The 19,238-nt window shown below is 37.3% G+C and overlaps 1 protein-coding gene across 5 annotated transcripts in view; it reads left to right on the forward strand.

Moving 5' to 3' along the window:
• The window catches only part of LOC137255811 (RNA-binding motif, single-stranded-interacting protein 3-like), a 324,056-nt gene that overhangs the window by 280,037 nt on the left and 24,781 nt on the right, over positions 1-19,238 (forward strand). For all 5 annotated transcript variants that reach the window (XM_067793352.1, XM_067793353.1, XM_067793355.1 and 2 more), the window contains one exon: positions 4,624-4,715. In XM_067793352.1, coding sequence (XP_067649453.1) covers positions 4,624-4,715 — 92 coding nt within the window. The remainder of the gene's footprint in view (positions 1-4,623; positions 4,716-19,238) is intronic.

Raw genomic sequence — 19,238 nt, forward strand, 5'->3', positions numbered from 1 at the left:
AATTCCGATTCAGAAATGTAGTAATGTTCAAAGCTGCATTTTGGTGTTGTAATTTTTTTCTTTATCTACCTGAGACCTCCAGAGCTTAAACCACTGTTTCCTCAATGAGTAAACCTGTGTTAGCATTCTTCCATTTGAACAGTTGGCCATACGTGCATAGCCTACAGTGCTTTCATACCCATGCCCTTGTTGGACTTGCTTTCAAGTGCAACAACTCAAAAGCAAATTAATAAATAATCCTTGAATGAGGATTGTAGTTCTTCTAGAGTAACACACTTGTCTGTATGTAAGAAAATAATTTGTGTCATTCCATTTCTACATTGCTGGAATTAACTAAATGATAATGTGTTGTGAAAGGTAGAAAATCTAATTTGAGCAAAGGCTTGAAAAAATAATTGAATTTCGTAGCATTCATTTGTCCATGTGAACAATAGTGTCGCTGTGTTTGCCTTACCTGAGTGTGTTTAGTTACCTGGACACACCTGTATAAACGATCTACCTGGACGATCAAGTCTCTTAGTAGGCAGGTAGTGGCTTGGAACTCGGCCTCTAATAAACTGGTCGGTTGTCGCTACATGAGGTAAGAAAGGTGTAGCTTAATTTACAGGAGGGAGAGAAATAAAGAGTTGGTGTTGAGGGTCATGAAGAGTGCCTGTGATCAAGTAGTTTCAGAATCCAGGTGGACATAAGTACACCTGGCCAAGGTGTGGAGCATTAACGAGATTAATGTCAAAGGGCATTGACCACCTGAAATCTGGGACATTGCAGGGTGCACTGAGAGCCTAAGAACACTCTGGTTTGTTCAGTGTTAGTATTAGCAGTTAATTTGAACCCGCATAAAACTTAATGCTTAAATTTTCCTCTTTCCTATTAATTTTGTTGAAATCTTGATATGATTGTTTACGAATAGATGCAAAATGATTTTGGAAAAGCAACGTTCAGTCTCTCCCTTTTGATATCATTACAGTTTTAACCCTATGTTTTCAACACATGTAAATAGTTACACACGCACGGAAACCCTTAATTAAGAAAATGTTTCCAAAGCCAAGATGGAGGAGGGAGCGATAAGTGGATGATACGACATTGATAGCCTGACTAGACAATATACTGTGGGAAAGGCTTACACTGAAAGACAAATGGCAGTGATAATTAACAGAAAAGGAGAACTGAGTATGTGAGACACATGGCCCCAGTGCCACTGTATTCCAGATACATGGTAGCCAAACTTTGGGTAAGGAAGCAAGCAGTGATGCAGATGATGTTCGCCATTTTGGTGGAACCAGTGAACACTTGCATGGTGCCATCAGACCAAGGAATATGTTAGAGTGAGTGAGTGAATGAGTATGATTTTATGCTACTTAGCAATATTCCAGCAATATCACTGTGGGGAATAGCAGAAATGGGCTTCACACATTGTACCCCTGTGGGAATCGAACCCGGGTCTTCAGTGTGATATGCAAACCACTACCCCACCTCCCAAAAAATGTTAGAGATAATGAAATATTGATGTGAACAAACAGAAAGAAAATACAAGAATGAGTTGCTAAGGCAACATATGGACAAACAGCCAGATTACACCGATGTGAGACTTAACACGACTGAAGACATATTAGCATGAGGGCACTGAACATGTAGGGGATCTATGAGGTGCTTCCACCAATCTTCGAACATGAAGATGGAGTTTATATTGTAACCATGGCAACCACATCAGCAACCCCATCTCGCCTGTCTGCGGTACATAGCATGATGAATCAGCTACTTATATTCCGATCAGGTTCTCCTGTGGACTTCAAGGACCCTTCACACCTTGGGTGCTATACAAACTCCAAGAACTGCTTCCCTGACTGAGCACAAAAGATTTGTTCCTGTAAGAGCGTGTCAGCTTCTGTCGAGGCCTCGATAATACCTGACGCTGTAGCGTTGACATCTTCCGCCAACTACTGTTAACAGACCCATGTGAACTCGCCACACCTCCCCTGATAGCCTGGCTTCCACAACTGTGGATAAACATGTCAGTTAATTGTCTATTTTTATAGCTGAAAGAATACCTTCCAAATCCTGTTATTTCGGCATTAGTGTTTTTAACTGATGAACATCTTTGTTTCAATTCTAATGCAGTTTTGGTATTCATTTTCGGGGGGATCATGCTGTCAAAATTACCCTTAAAAAAAGAAAATAGTTTCTTTATCCTCAGCATATTCCAAGTCATGTTCATGGGTGATCAGAACTTGTAATACATGGTATCAGTGGTACAGATTTACACTGTAAACTTTCAGCATGGCTTGATATGTTTCTCCCTTGTGTGGAGAATGGACACAGATAATTTCATTCCCGCCATGTTAGAGGCAGATGATGCATGCAGGCTTTAAGACATTTATGGATTTGTCTACTGCATTCAAGGACATTGCTGAATAAACTCAGGATAGTATCATGAAATATTTGTGTGATAACATAATTGCGGCCTCGTTAATTTGACACCAATCTTCACTGAGACATCACATTGATTGAAAGCGATTCCTCACTTTATGAATAGGCCATCAAAGAATTAACTATTCTGTTTTGACATGTTAAATGGTTGAAAGGAAATACAGTCAATATTCAAAAGTTTCTGGTGTTTTTTTCATCTGGGATGTTAATATTGAGGGAATGGCATTGATTTTCTTACCAGACAAAATTGGAGTAGATTGTAACACTCTTTGTAGTCACGGCAATACAGTGATTAAGAAAAACAGAGTTTAGTTTAAGGAGATGATTACAAAAAGCGTCGTCTTGAATCGATTGACATGCTTGATGGTTTACCATCAAGCTTTGGAGCTAAATTTGTGCACCAGTAAATCAGGGTGATTACATCAATGGTAGAGCTGAAGACTCATAAAGATAATAATTTCTATCTGGGGATTATCAACGTAAACTGTTCTACATGTGCTCGATGCAGACACACCAACCTTATCTTATTCGTCCCGGGCTTGCAGCTGCAATGGCCATCTTGCATATTCCACCCTGATTGCAGAATTCATGTGTCTCATTGAAACTCATCAAAATGCTAATGATTCAGACCAGAAGACATTTTTCCAGTCAGTTATTCACAAGTTGCAAATAAATCTTGAGTAGTGTGGAGTTTCCGTATCTTGTGGAAAGTTTCTAATTGTCTAAACCATTGGGGATTAGAAAACTGCGACGTCTTGCATGAGGCAGTGTCAAGGTCATGTGAAAAGGCACATTTCCATATCCGAGATTAGGTGTAGTTTAGGAGATTCCAACTTCTTACGGAAAGAATGATGTGAAATTAAGTTGGCAAATTAGCTGATTGAACAGTTAGAGCGTTACTTTTCGTTCAGAGTTGTCTCATTAAGAAGGCTGTTAAAGTTTTGTATGGGATTCCAGAACAAAATTTGCATTTTGAATTCAAATAGTTCATTAAAAGTACATGCATAGAAAGTGCAAAAAAGGATAGTTGATCTAATTGACTCACCACCAATTTGTTTCTTTATATTCATTAGACGAATGTTAAAAAACACATATGTGAATAATCCTTCACGAGACAAATCTTTGTTTTGGCATCCTCCATTTTGTACATGCATGAAATTAGACTGATTTGTGGCCTCCCTTGAATCTGGCATCATTTGTAAAACGGGAAATTTAAGTTTTAAGAAAGATAAATGTTGTTAAGCTGAATTTTGGTTTTCTATAATAAATTTAGAAACGTTTTCAATTTGTTGATGTGCTTTGTGTCAATTCCTTATTTGAACTGACATTTTTCTTCCCAGAACCGAAAACAATTTTGCCATGATGACATTACTAGCTCTGATTCATAGACATTACTTATGGTGCATGAATTCACTTGAAACAATAGTGCCTATGATATTTAGGTTAGCTGAAAACAGATACAACTTGTCTGTATTGATCAGGGATGTCAAGCACAAGGTAGTCTTCATACTATCAGTTTCATATCCGCCATATTTGCTTACAACACAGACTTGCTCAGATCAGGGCTTACTCTGCAGTTGACCAGTTGTATGTTAGCTATGTTAAAAACAGTAACTGAAAACTTTGCTGCCCTAATGTGGCAGGATTCTTTACCTTTGTGCTGATTCTGCGTAAGGCATGGTTCAGGTTGTGTATATTTTGATTATTGATCTTGGCTGGTCATAAAATAAATGTGTTGTTTTATAACATTTCAGATCTGCATCGCTTCTAACTTTCCACCCATGTTTATCTGACACATTGGAAAATATATGAACTACCGACACACCTGCTCACTTTCTTACTCAGTCATTCAGTCACTCACTCATACACTCACCTCCCACTCACTCACTCACTCACTCACTCACTCACCCACCCATAAATAAATCAAACCCCACTCACTCCCTCCCTCCACACTCACTTTCTTGCTTGCTTACTCACTCACTCACCCATAAATAAATCAAACCTCACTCACTCACTCACCCACACACCTTCTCACTCACTTACTCTCTTAGCAATAAGTCAAACCCCACTCACTCACTCACCCTCCACTCAACCATGTAACATTTAACCCAAATCTCTCAGTCAGTCCAAGCAGAATTAAGCTCAACTCACTCATTCAGCCAGTCAGTCACTCACTCACCCTTTTGTCACTTTCAGGGTATGGGTTCGTAGACTTTGAGTCTCCACAAGCGGCTGAGGCTGCGGTCCAGACGCTCCAGAGTCAGGGCATCCAGGCACAAATGGCAAAGGTAGGTCCTCTGACTTCCTCAGTTAACTCACAATTCAGTTTTTTCTAAAATCTCAGCTTGACTCATCATCTACATGTTGCTATTTTGTGAACATTTGTGCTTGAGTTGGTCTGTGACAACCTGACAACAGGATGCTCATCACTGGATTGTCTGACCTAGTCTTGGTTATTTACAGATGATCATCACATGGTTGGTAGAAAAGCAAATAAAGCTGACTGCTCCTGCCTAAACTTAATAATGTCATGAATACATGCGAGAAATTTGAAATTATTTTGAACCTTAAGAGATTAAATTTTATTTTTATTTTATTCCTTTCATTCGTTCTTACTGTATTTCTTTCCAGACTGAGTAATTAGGTTTTAATACCACTTGTTTGTACATTAACTTCACATGAAAGTATAAAATACCAACTACCCATGATGAATCTAGTTGTGACATGGGTGTTTTGTTAAAATTAGTATAATAATTTGCATACAGATGCACATATTACATGTTCAGACAGGGTGAGACAGGGTTCTTTATAAATCATTACTATATAGTAGTAATGAAAAAGCTGAGGAGATAGTTGCTAACAGTAATTGTCAGACACATGAACTCTGGTGACGGGAATAGTATCTGTCCTATTTTAAAATCTTTCAGTGACTCTTAAAAGATCAGTGCAAAAGCAATTCCACATCAAGGTTTTGAGTCCACCTATATAGGTAACACTTTAAGCTGGGTGTTTGTTGTGACTGGAACAGACCCTGGTGGAGAAACTTCTGGAGTGAGTGTGAATTATATTTACAGGTGATTTAACCACTGCAGACTGATTATGATGAATATATCCATGAAACATGCGATAGTTTGGCGAGGTATTTGCGCAATGTTTGACACGTGTGGGTGTGAAATGCTTACGTACAGGTGTGAATGAGTGAAACATGCAGATAAAGAGCATCATTTCACATGTGGCACACCTTGACATTACAGTAATTAAGGTGCAGCCCCTGTGAGACTTGTTACCCCCAAATTTCATTCGGACAGTAATTTGGTCGCAGGTGTGGCTCATGTAATAATGTCCCAGGCAGTTTCAGGTCTTCTTACCAGTGTACAGTTTTAAGTGACATTTACTGAGTGAGTGAATCACGCCATAGACCTGGGTTTGATTCCCGACACAGATACAATGTCTCAAGAAGAAGAGATGATTTTAAGTGCTTCTTCTTGAAGAAGAGATGATTTTAAGTGCTTCACCCATTTTGTTCTGTGTTCATCAATTTTGTACACATTCTGGAAGGTGGTCATTGATTTACTACATAATGAGTGAGGGGGGGGGTGGGGGGTGTCATTTACTTTGTACATTAATTTTGGGTAAGGGAGAGGGAGGGGGCATTCACGTTGTACCTGACCACCCAATCCAGCTAGGCTCCTGGTCTAAACTGGAGTATGTATAGTCTTGCGCCGCTCTAAACAATATTCCAGAGATACAATAGGATAGATAATCTAGTCTGGACCAGGCAATCCTGGGATGAACATCTTTAGCCACAGTGTTTCAATCAAGTCAGTATGTCTCACTACCCATTTCTGTTATTCACCTCTTATGAAAAGCATGGATTGTTGAAGGTAAATCTAACCAGGAGTTCCAAAGGTGTGCTAACCGAAATACATTTCAAAGTGGCACTGAACCCGCGTGAAACATGTATACTATACAACGGAATCACAGTATGACGCCACACCACTACCATGACATAGCATTACAGCAGTTTAACGGAGAAGTAGTCCATGTTTTTACTAGGAGTTTTCACACCTCATATTTACAGTGACAGTTAAAGCTTTGTACTACAATATGAAATCCTTTCTAATGCTTTGTTTAATGAACACCCTGTTGTACAACCTAGGGATGTAAAAGTATGCATCTAGTTAGATGCAGGATTAAGCACCAACCCTTGAACACTTTGCACAGACTTTGACCTTTTTTGTTTGTATTGGGCTGATGATATTACAGTGAAATGTCTCCGGAAAGCTAATCAGGCATATCTATTACACAACATTATATATGTGGACACACTACAGTGTAGCTTCTGTTCACTAGTTTTGTCCAATAATTAAGAATGGATTGACTAAGGTAGTTGGCCAAGGGCCTAGAAAGTGAAAGTAGTGTCTTTGACACCCATATTGACATTCAGGTCCCCAAGCAACCAGTGCTGATCATCACCAGTTAAAAAATATCCTTGTTTTTCAGAAAATATAACAAAACTAGTCTAGTCATCTGCCAGGGGCACTTTAGAATCTAGCATAAATGCCTAAAGAATTCCTAGCTGCTTGTTTCTTCATTACTTCCTTGTACGTGAAATGTGTAAGCTACAGAAGTGTTATGCTCAGGCACAGATTGGTTTTAATTTAAATATGTTGATGAGATCAAACTTGATTAGACAGTACTATAGTTTTAACATACACTTTGAGAATTCGAATCTGTTATAATATTTTGTAAATTATAGTACAAGTAAAGTTTTTGAACTTCAAGACTATTTTCATTGGCAGTACATAGTATGTGTACGATCAACTGTGTTAAGGACGATGATGGCCGCCATGCTAGTGTGACAGTGTTTATGGGTATTTAGAGTAAGCATAACACAACATAAATATTTCAATAAACATGTATGTGTTGCTGGAATCCAAGCTATTCCCAGTGTGGAATATTTTATCGTAAACTGTAAACATAGATTAGAAAGTCGACTGTGCGATCTGTCATGTAGGCACTGGCATAACTCAGTTGAATGTTTAACGATGTTGATTTATAATCAATTTCTTTGAACTTGTCTCCCCGACCAGGCCTGGAGATAGCTCACACAAATATGTATGTGTGTAAGCTGCTGATAATATGCCCAGTTATTATCACATTCTATCTGGGAAGATATGTGGTTTTAATTCCCTGGCCATTAATATAAGCTGTGATAACTGCATGATTGTGGCAACCAAGATATATTCAAGCTTTTATCCTACATGTGAAGATTTGGGAGGGATGGTTTCCAGTACACCATATTTGGCTAGAAAGATACTGGATGCCCATGATGGTTTATAACTGCATATATTCTTTAGCAAGCCTACTCTGTCATGTCCAATCTAGTTTACAGGGGTGGATGATAATGAGAGATGTATCAGTGGGTGTGCTGGGTGTTATATGGCTTTATATCCCAACATGTCACCTTGGAGTGAAGGGTGGTTAAAGGAAAGGCTCACCTAGGTCCTCAGCTGAGCATATTTTGCAGAAATAAATAGTTCTTAAATTATCTTTAAAAGTATAATAGGTAGAATCTCACAGATTTTCTTCACTTTCAGAGATTGAAACTACAGTAATCTAGACGTGCCATTTATTCTAGACTTGCTTATCTTATTTTATCTCATCTTTATCTTGCCCAGCTATATTAGGTATACATGTATTTGGTTCAGTTGTTGTAGGATAGACCAGTTACAGTGTTGAAGCTAATGTTTTGAAACTAGCCTGAATATTTCATACATTGATGGATCACTGGTGGCTTAGTAGTTAAAGCTTGCTTGTCATGGTTCAGGTTTGATTCTCAACATGGGTTCCGGTTATGATAACTATTTCTGGTGGATCATTTTGATTTGACTCATTAGTGACTGAAAGCAACTAAAAACCAAAACTTGACTGTGACACGGGTCGAAGGCATCCTAGGTCAGTGAGACTGAACGGGTTAAACTGACAGACCTTGCATATGCCCAGGATGAGCATACAGCAGACCCTTGTCTGGCAAAGGGAGGCAACTCGGTATGAGATGCTGTGATTCAGACAGCCTCACCACCCATTTCCAACTGAATTGTGTGTTTGATAGGTAGTAGATTCAGGAGATATTTGTGCTGTTAGATGTTTACTTATGGATTTAGACTCCACATTCTGCTTTGCTGAAACAGACCTTACAATCTTGGCAAAAACAAACCGCCTTTTGAAGTCAAATTTCTTGGCGTAATTTTAGGGTCTCGTCTTTTTCGTAGCATTTTTTGATAAACTCGTAAAATGTTTTCCAAGTCAAAAGGCAAGATGAACAAATAGTCATTAGGGGAATTTGCGACAGATTATGTACGAGAACAGGTCAGACTGCCGTCATTCCAGCAGGTGCTCTTTACCTGACCATCTCAGGAATCCATCCACTCAGACAAAGAGATTTTACTAACTAGAAAATCAAACAGTTGTTTGGGTATTCCTATCCCACAGTTTCTTGGAATTTTCAAGATTGACGACAAGCAGCACTCAATTTCGGCTGTATATATTTAATCGTGACATATTAATTTGTTTCCCTGTAAGTTGGACTGGGTCTTTCTACAACAATGTTGTATCACTGTTTGCTCTGACACACCGCCCTGGGAGTAGTTAAATAATGTTACACATTTTCACACATGCGACTGAATTCAACACAGCTTTGAGAAATATTTGAATTAGATGTTGACATTTCACTCTTCACATTCAAGCAATAGATAATTATCTTCAAATTGGCAGTATGTGTTTAAAAACTTTATAAATGCTAAAACAATTCCAGTTTGTTTTTTTTTAAATTGCTTTTTATAATTTTATTTTTGCAAAATGTAATTAAACATTGGATATGGTTTTGCTTCAGTAATCATTATTTTGAGAGGAAACATGAAAGCGGAATGCGTCAAAAGAGAAAATGGGTCAGATTCGAGGATAATTTAATGAAGCAATGAAGAAGTGATTTCTTTTCTATGTACTCTCATTTTCTTTGTTTTTATGATTAAATTGTCCTTGCTATTGGAATAGTCGTAATAAACTAATCACATTAAATCACATGTCTCAATCACAGCCATCCAACAGTCACAGTCATATGCATTCTGGGAATTAAGTACCAATTAGGCCATTATCATTAGTTGAGTGATAACCTCTCAGAACATTGTCTGACAACATGCATGTGACTGAAATTAATCACAGATGTCTTTCTGCTAGATCATTGTAACACAGTAAAGGATCAGTACGGATGAGTGATATTGCTTCATTTTGCTGGACTAGGAGCAGATATTTTAGAAAACTGCACCCTGAATATTGAAATATTACACTTATGTGTGATGCACGGTATATTTAGTATAAAGTTTGTTTTTTTCTGAAGTGACACAGGCTCCCCTTTGTTTTTAATGGACTGCTCTAGTTGAATGCGATAATGAACGTCATTCCTGATCATCAAGTGTCGAAATGAAGCATTGGCATTGTCTTAAATAATGAGTCTAGCTGATTGCATTTTACCCAGTGGCAGCTTGTCTTTAGATAAAGGAACTCATTAAATGTGATTGTCTTTGTAGATGCATTCAGTGCGATAATTGATTAACTTGATTCGGAAATGATGGCCCCCATTAGGTTTTGAAGGAAAGCGATGTTCATAGCGTTGCCCTGTCTGATTATTACATTTCTCATATAATGAGGTACAATCAAATTTACATCGAAGTCAAAATGACTTACATTCTTGTCGTTTACTTCCTTCTTTGTGAGTGACAAAACCATTTTGCATAAACAAATATAGTTTCAATGATTAATTACGGTTATGATTAATGACGAAACTGAAATAATGTACTTGTGGCATGATGAGAGAACATTAATGTCATTGTACAAGGATATTTTCTTTTTGATGCTATTTGATCATCATACAGACTCGTGCCAGTTATATTGGGCCACTCGATGTTATTTCCATAGACTTACATGTTAATTTAGGGTGGCATAAATAATTTTCATGAATTTAATTATCGTAAGATCCGTGTCAAATTTTTGGCATTTGTGAAGAATCATCTTCCCACAATTACAAAACTTCTGTTTAATTGTCTGTTGCTTATTTATCGAATGGCAACAATTTGATCAACATACGTAGACTGCTGAGAACTCCTTTAACATGGCGGCCTATGGGATTGTGCATTGTGGAACCACTCATAAGTTGCTAAATGTGAAGTCATTAGTTAACTAGTGGTCAGAAAATTTAACTTTTTAAGTTATGTGTGCAGAGCAGAGATGATTTCACATTTGCCTGTCAAATTTTACTGAGGTTCTAAACTCACTGCGTGAAAATTATTTATTAAATTAATTATTTATGCTACACTGAAATAACACAAAAGTCCATGGAAATGACGTCAAGTGGCCCAGTATAACTGGCACAAGTCTGTTTTATGCCTGGAAGTTCAGGTAGTACTGCAACAACACAAATTTGGTAATACCATATATGCAAGAACAAACTAAACATTTTCGGATCAAAATAACAGTTCCCTTCCAATGCAGTCTCTCTGCAGAGACAGGATGACTATCGTTAGTTTATGTTTGACTGTTGACAGTTGTAAACCTCATTACCGGCATGGGTTGAGGCTCTGAAACTGAAGTGACCAGTCTCAAAGGATAGTGCTGTAGACCAATACTAGATGTTGAGTTCACAGACAACCCTGGTATTTAGGACTACCTTGCCTGTCCTGAGTTAACATGGCAGCAGTAAATTCTTGAAGCTACTAAAATGTACAAGAAGTGTCATGTGAGTGAGATATGTATACTAACAGCCTACTGACCCAAGCCTGGAGGTACTAGCTGCTTGACAGCTCACTACATATTAGGGACGGGCTTTGGCCCAAAGATGGCATGGGGTTTTCATTGAACTGTTTTTGACAGCACACACATCTTTACTTGACAAATTCTTGACATTGGCTGAAAGGTAACCATCCCATCTTTGAGTAAACATTTCTGCTGACTCTCTGGTATTAATTGTAGGCTAGAAGGTATTTGAGATTGTGTTGGGTTGTGTTGAGGTACCTAGCACAAACTTGTGTCCCCTGACTGCGGTAAAGCTACCTGACCGACTTGAAAGCCAAAATAATGTCACCTGCCTCAATTTCAAACTCACCCCTGACTTGTGACACTTCAGGCGGCATACTTTGAAATGTCCAGTGTGATTTGTAGCGACATGTTGTCTAGACCACTCACTTCTGTTTCAATATGTGCTTGACCCAAGACAAGTGTCCACTACTTAGGTTTGTCTTCTGTCAACAGTCATAAAATGTGCCTTTCAACCCCATTTTGTTATGGGTACTTTATATACCTGAAAACCCGTTCCAAGGGTGTGTTTGCCTTCAACTGTTGTCCCATAAACTAGTTTTAGCAACTGATAAGCAGACGTCACAGAAATCTGTTTTTGAAATGAAACACTGATTATTAAATACATTTACATAATTCTGTTAAAGATAGGTAAAGATAGTTTTCTATATATATGATTGTATACGCTTAAGACATGATTATGTTCAGTTGAGAAGCTTCAGAATACATTGAAATCTGTCTTCTTGATCATGAGAGACAAAATTGGTATGTTTTCAGATGTTAATTGTGCCAGGAATGGTGTCTGTTGATCTTACTACATGTGTACTGAATAATTTGTAAATACTTTTTTGTTTGGCATTCTAGAAGTTGGGTAGATCAACAATGAGAACTATTTTTATGAATATACTTGTTATCGCTTGCTTGACAATGACATTAGAATCCATCTCACCTATACAGGATAAGGAAGTTGTATATCCATAAAAATAGTTCTTGGTCTTTAAACTTTAACCGTATAAAACACCTTGAACTTTGAGAAGGACATTTATAATTAGCTGTATGAAAGATATTTGATTGGGTCTTCATGGAAGTAGTCTGCCAGACTGGATATGTTACCATAATATCTGATAGCACTGGCTGAGTTATTCAACTGATATCGGAATTTGGCAGAACTTGATGCCTTATATAATCACAACAAATGTTTGATTGGTGTGTGTTATGTTGGATCTTAAGACCAATCATTCAGTGGAAAGCAATTTGAACAGTTAGTCCAGTGCTTCATATAATGACTATGTTATTAATGTATACAATGTCCGTATTCCACTGCTGGTATATATGTAACAGCAGGGATGAAACGGACAGGCTATAATGAGATAATATCTCCATGTGATATTGTTTTTTGTCCAAGGTTAAAGAGAAATGGTAGTGAGAGCACCAGAATGGGCAAGACAGATTGTAGTGGGAAGGAAGGCAATTTAGCAATTAATTCATAGTTGTTTAATTACAAATAGGATTTCTACAGGATATATAACTAGTTGTGCAACAACAGTATTTAATATCATGGTGAAGGGCATGAAATAATGATCTATATCATAAACATGTGTTTATGAATCATTATCGAACACTGATGACACAGGTGTTCAGGGGAGTGTACTCTCCCTGCTGTTGTTTCCTTCAATCATTGGGTCCTTCACATTGATTCATAGGGATTCACTAACTTGACAATGACATTGAAAAGGGTTAATACCTTGTCCATGTATTTCTATTTCTTGAGGACTGTTGGTTTGCTCCCCTTGTTGAACCTCGCCTCAGAAAATGAAGGGACAGTGAGTATTGTTCAATAACTAGCCCTGGGCCATCAGTATGAAAAAAGAAATTGCCATTCCTAAAGGTTTATGTCTTAGTGACCAAATGCTGTACAAGTAGCTTTCATCTCAATATCAGGAGGTGCATTCTGCAGTGAGGCATACACTATAGGCTTGCTTTAGTAGGACCGTCTTATGTCTGGATGGATAATATACTTTCACTCCAGTTACAATTGTGTATTTGAATCTGAATCTGGTTATGATATCTGAAAGATAAGTGCTAAAACGCTGCCAAGATAATTTGATGGAACTCTTGCAAGAATGGATCCAAGATGGATGCTTGTTTATGCATGCCATGGCTTCGACAAGTTGAATATAGTCTGTGTCAGATTGTGATCATTTACCATGATAATGATGTGAGTATTGTCTCAGCTGAACGCTGAGCCTCTGCTTCTTGTGCAGGAGCATCTCTGAGAAATCATTTAGGCTAAAGGCTCCTCTCAGATTAATTCACTGCGGTCCTGCCTTTTCTGTCGGCCATTTTGGATCAAAGGGGCCATTACCCAGGAAGCTTTCTTTTAGTGGCAGGGGGTTAGATTCAGTAATATGGTTTCTCATAAATACAACACTATGACAGTTTTTGATCGGAGAAGAGTAAGACTGAATGGGTTTATAATGTTTGAACTGGGAGTATAAATACCTAATGGTAGTTGAGGTCAGACTAATGGCACGTACACAGCACCACCTACAGAGGTGTCTGTCAGACATAATGTGCATTTGTCTACTAAGTGTTTTATTAACTAGTGCAGGCCAAATGTACTTGCTGAAGATGGTGTCTCTAACAACAAATAATAACATATGTTGAAACATGTGTTGGCTGAAGATATGGTTTAAAATTCCTACCCTAAGATCATACCTTCATGGGGAATAGTTAAGTATTCAGTTTGCAAACTGCTATAATTTTGACCTTTTTGAAGCACCTTTCTATGTATGATACAAATAACTGTTTTAATGATATTGTTTTCTTCCAAGTTTGGAACAGAGTATAATTTTTATTGTTAAAAAAACAGATGGTATATTTTGTCAGGTTACAAGTAGTGGAACATGGATTGATTTCAGCGTATGGGTTTTTAAACAGTTCCATCAATTAGCATATTTTACTGAAAAGAAATAAGATAGGTAACAGAAAGGGTAGTTGAAAGTGAAACAAGACATAGTGATTCAATGCCTATTTATTTTGGTGTTCTATACTGGATAGTATTGCAAACTTATGGATTTATGAATATACAGACTTGCAAGAAAATGGATCTACAAGCAAACATTGCTTAAGATCTCACATCACTTTAATAATATTTGAAAACAATATAATGGATAAAACAGAATTTCTCTCATTGTTATGGAGGGCACAGGTAGGTCATCTGTCTGGACATGCTAATTTCCACACAACTATTGTTACACGAAGAATCGATACTGCTGTACTCAACTGAAAAGTCAGATATTCATTCTGGCATGCCTTAGACTGCTATTGAGAGAGCATTTTGACTGACGATACCAGTAATAATGTAGATCAATACTGGTACCTACTTTATAAGATTAGAGGGGTGTTTTGTTTGAAAGACAGTAAATTGGAAATTATGGGTCACTCAAGTGTCAGTGACAGAGAAGATGTACAGGGAGTTTCTTCATTCAACCAAACAACTTCTGACTGGTTCCATATTCTTGTATCAACCTGTGGTAACCACTTACTGAAGAACACAACCCATGCGAAGGATAGGTGACCATTTAGCGAACATCTGGGTTTTTTTTCGTAATGATGATGAATATGTAGTTACAATAGCACCATGACCTCTCCTTTTGGCAAAGATGTTTCATAAATATAGAGATTGTCACTTCTATCTTCATGAAAAAGTAATTGTTGTTGAAATGAAAGAGTGATCTTAATTGAAATGAGTGACATTGCTGAATAATCAGTCTATATCGCCGACATCATGGACCTTGCTCAGTGTCTGGGACAGAGCGCATTTGAGCTGGACACCCATCACGACCACTATCTTGGGCCAGCTCTTCCCACAAACACCAAGGTGTCCATATGTTCCTGGCAGTCGATAGAGTGTGGTTTTGTGACACTTTCATAAATATTACAGCAGTTCATGTTAAGAGCCCCTAGAAATGGGCTTGTACCCATGTAGGGTATCAAACCTTGGCCTTCAGCATAACAAACAAACACTTTAACCTGTAGGCTATCTAACCACCCTTTTTGCCTGTAAGTCTGTTTCTATGCTACCAAGAATGGTGAACCAAGAAACTTTTACTTCCTGTGTAATGAGTTTGGACTGATTTATATCTATATTGTTTCATAATAGATTTGGTATCAGCTCAGTTTTTGAAGAAATCATATTTTTGTGTGTTTATATTGGGTAGTGTTTGTACAAGTCAGATACTGAATTTGTTTGTATTTCAAAATTAAGAAATGACTTTAAAAATTAACTACAGACATAGACTTCAAGAAATAATTGTACAAATGCTACCTACAGTTCAACTAATTATCAAAACAAGCTGAACCACAGGAAAACCATACACGAGTCATGAATAATAATTAGTTGTACAGCGAATGCTATTGTTTTTCTGGATTTGCCTAATCTAGCAATGTGTTTCTTGTCAGGGCAATGCTCAGAGCTCATTACCGTTAAGTGTCTTTCCCGATTCCGGACTCTGACAAACTAATTAATGTACTTATGGTGAGTGTGACACCAATGAGGGAATTAGTCGACAATGCATGAGAATGTAATAGATGGGGCTCATTATGATCTGGGGTTGTCCAGGATTACCTACAAAATAAAACAAATTTGGAAATAATTTGGTACAATTGTCTTAAGTAGGAGGCCTTGTAGAGGATTGACTCCTACCTTGGGGATAATTTCTGTTTTGACCTAACCTTTGCGCAGTCCAAGTAACATGGATCCCCACCCCACCCCCCACCAGATATGACAGGCGGTATAGAGGGTTACCCTTCATTTCCATCTGTCAAACTCCATCCACTTCTCTGAAAAAAAATGTGGATATCAGTGAACTTATACATGAGCTTTCTTTGGACTCTAATGGTGTGCATCTCATATTTTGTGTTTATATTTTGTTGTATTTTTTTTTAAGTTTAGAGACATTTGAACTTAGGTACATTTTGCTGAATTTCTCCATGATGATAGTGTAACAGGGGATGAAGAGGTGTGTTTACGTTATTCACTTCTCCTCAGAAACTACTGTATTGAATTACGTTATCCACTTCTCCTCAATAACTACTGTATTGAATTCATTTAGATTACACATGTGCTTTATAGGGATTCTTAAGGTGTGCATCTCATATTTTGATTTTGTATTTTATTTATTTGTTCAATTTAATGCTGTTTGACCTTTCATACAATTTGTTGTATTTCTGCTTGAATATAGTGTTATAGGGAATTAAGTCTAGCCACCTCTCCACAAAAACAGCTCCACAGAATTGATTAAGCCTCTTCATGTGTTTCATTGGAACTCGAAAGGTGGACATCTCATACCTTGTTCATCCAATTTCTTAATTTTGTCTCTTGAAGTTGGTTCTATTCATCCTGTTCTTCCCATACAAGGGGTGTACTTTATCCACTTCTCCTCAAAACCACTGAACAAAAGTCACTTAGCTTACATATGTCTTTTATAGAGACTCTAAAGATGTGCATCTCATATTTTGTTTTTGTATTTCATAATTTTGGTATGTTTAGATGCATTTGAACATAGATAAATTTTTGGGACTTTCTCTCTGATGATAGTGAAATAGGGGATTAAGTCTATCCACTTCTTCACAAAACAATATTGATTAAGCTTATGCATGTGTTTCATTGGGATGGGAAAGGTGTGCATCTCATAGCTGCATAGATGTTTATTGAACTTGTTTAGAGGAAATTAATCCCTGGAGTAGGGACGCTTCCTACAGCAGCAGGGGCATCCATGTCTCTGGGCACAGTTTCTTCTTGTTTCTGATTATCTCACATAAACCACTAGTTTGAAATGAGCTGCAAATTTAATCAGATTTGACTCATGGTGACTATCCATGCTTGAACAGGGTAGATAAGTCATATCTCCCAGAGCACTTAGAGTCGAGTAACAGATACAAGTCTGTCACATCTTCTTTCTTCAATAGTTTGACCTCATGGTTATCTAAACTGTGATATTCTCATGATCTAAAAAATCATTAACAATGATCTGGGCAAAATTTGTTTAGGATCGAAATAGATTGAATTGTCTGTAGTGACAAAACAGGTTCTTACTAATTTTTAGGTATTATTTTATCAAATGCAAAATGTGAAGTGAAGACTTTTTGAAAATTGATTTTGATGTACTGGCATTTGTACAGACTGTGATGTTTATCTGCCAGTTTCAAAGAACAGAAATGTCTTGTACGTGTCTCTTCTCTGATATATATGTGTGTTATGAGCTGTCAAATACGCAACATTTAAATGTTAATGTTTTCATTGTTCATCAAGGGCCACCATTGTCAGCTTTGAGACTGTCCTTCTATTGACACAAGATATGAAATAGAAAAATGATTTCTTGTAAAACGGTCCTCTATACAAATATCTAACTAAATATTTACCAAATACTCGACTGGTATGACAAACCTATTTGTTATTTAACACCAAGCAAATACGGCGTATATCTCCCTTGTAATGAATTGAAGTACGAAGTGTTAATGTCACTTCAAAGATGCTGCTTTCAAATACCCCACAACAATCAACAGCCTGATCAAAGCTTCAGGTTGCTGGTCGAATATGAAAGATGTGTAAATGCAATATCTATCACCATGAGGCACTTCATAATCCCAAAATAAGATTTGCGTTACAAATCTGAGGTGTGTGCAATACTAAGGATTAAGAGTGTTATTTACACAAGAATATGATGAATGACTGGCGCGAGGGTGCGTATTCTATGTCAAGTATAGAACAGGACAATACTGGGGTTCCGCAGATCAAATCAGGTGCAGGTTGTCTGAACAAGATGTGGGTAACCCTCTCCTAGTTCAAGCTCAAAAGAAGGCAGTGTATTATTTGTGAGAATATTTGAAGTTAATTTTATATGACATTTTGAGAAGTGCTATGCCTGGGACCTGTAGGCCAAGCTGGAGATACGTGTGGTATGGCATATGTAAACACACAGTCTGAATGCATAACCAGGTCTGATTCAAGCAGCCCTGAAACCCGATCTCCCACAATCAATGAATTTTTATTTATTTTTTCAGATTTGAAAGCATAATAAAAAGGTTAATAGACAGCTTCGATCTTCCTGGTTTTTCAGTTGATGCAGGATTAGCTTAAAGCTCAACATAGCCTAAACATTCCTACAAGTGAATGTATAAAACATCAGCAAGCCCTGTTCTTCTTGTTTATATACAAGATTGTTAAGAGCCGCAGGGCAAATCCACATGTTTAGGGTGCTACCACACATGTTAGGAAGTTTTGTTCATGTATTCATTTTAATGTTTTTGTTCGTTTTCATTTTTGTGTAAAAGGAGCTTTGAAATAGAAATGAGTATCTATGAATAATACTTGTAACTTGGTGAAAGTTTGTGATGTAATTTTTTATTTGTTATTTTGGATGTGCATGTTTTAAAATGCTGGCTCAATTATTGTGTATGATCAAATGAGTTTGGCATAATTATTAAGATGATAATGTACTCTGATTTAACATGTGGTAGTAGAGCATAATGACTTTGTGTGGTCTTGGCTGTGTTTTGTCAGAACTTTGACAGACGGGACATATGTGGATGGATCATGTATAGATATAATCTAAGTTTTATCTTTTTCAAATATCTGCTGTCAAATGACATTAGTGGAATATAAACTTGTGACAAGGTCACAAATAAGAATGGAAAACCAAGTGTGTGAAATATTTTGAAAAGATAACTACTTCATCTGGTTGTCAGCTTTACAACAGAATAAGGCCAGATAGAATTTAAGGTATGTAGAATTTGTAAATGTTTTACACCTGAAGAATTAAGTAGGTCAAAGTCATTCCTCTTATCTGTCATGATTTGTAATTGAAATTATCTCCACTGGCAGCTTATGCGATCCTTTGTGAGGCCAGCCCATCCCAACATGGAGACAGCCCTTCAAGCTTGATGTAAATGTTTTT

The sequence above is a fragment of the Haliotis asinina genome, chromosome 11, assembly GCF_037392515.1.
Source record: "Haliotis asinina isolate JCU_RB_2024 chromosome 11, JCU_Hal_asi_v2, whole genome shotgun sequence".
NCBI classification, from domain to species: domain Eukaryota; kingdom Metazoa; phylum Mollusca; class Gastropoda; order Lepetellida; family Haliotidae; genus Haliotis; species Haliotis asinina.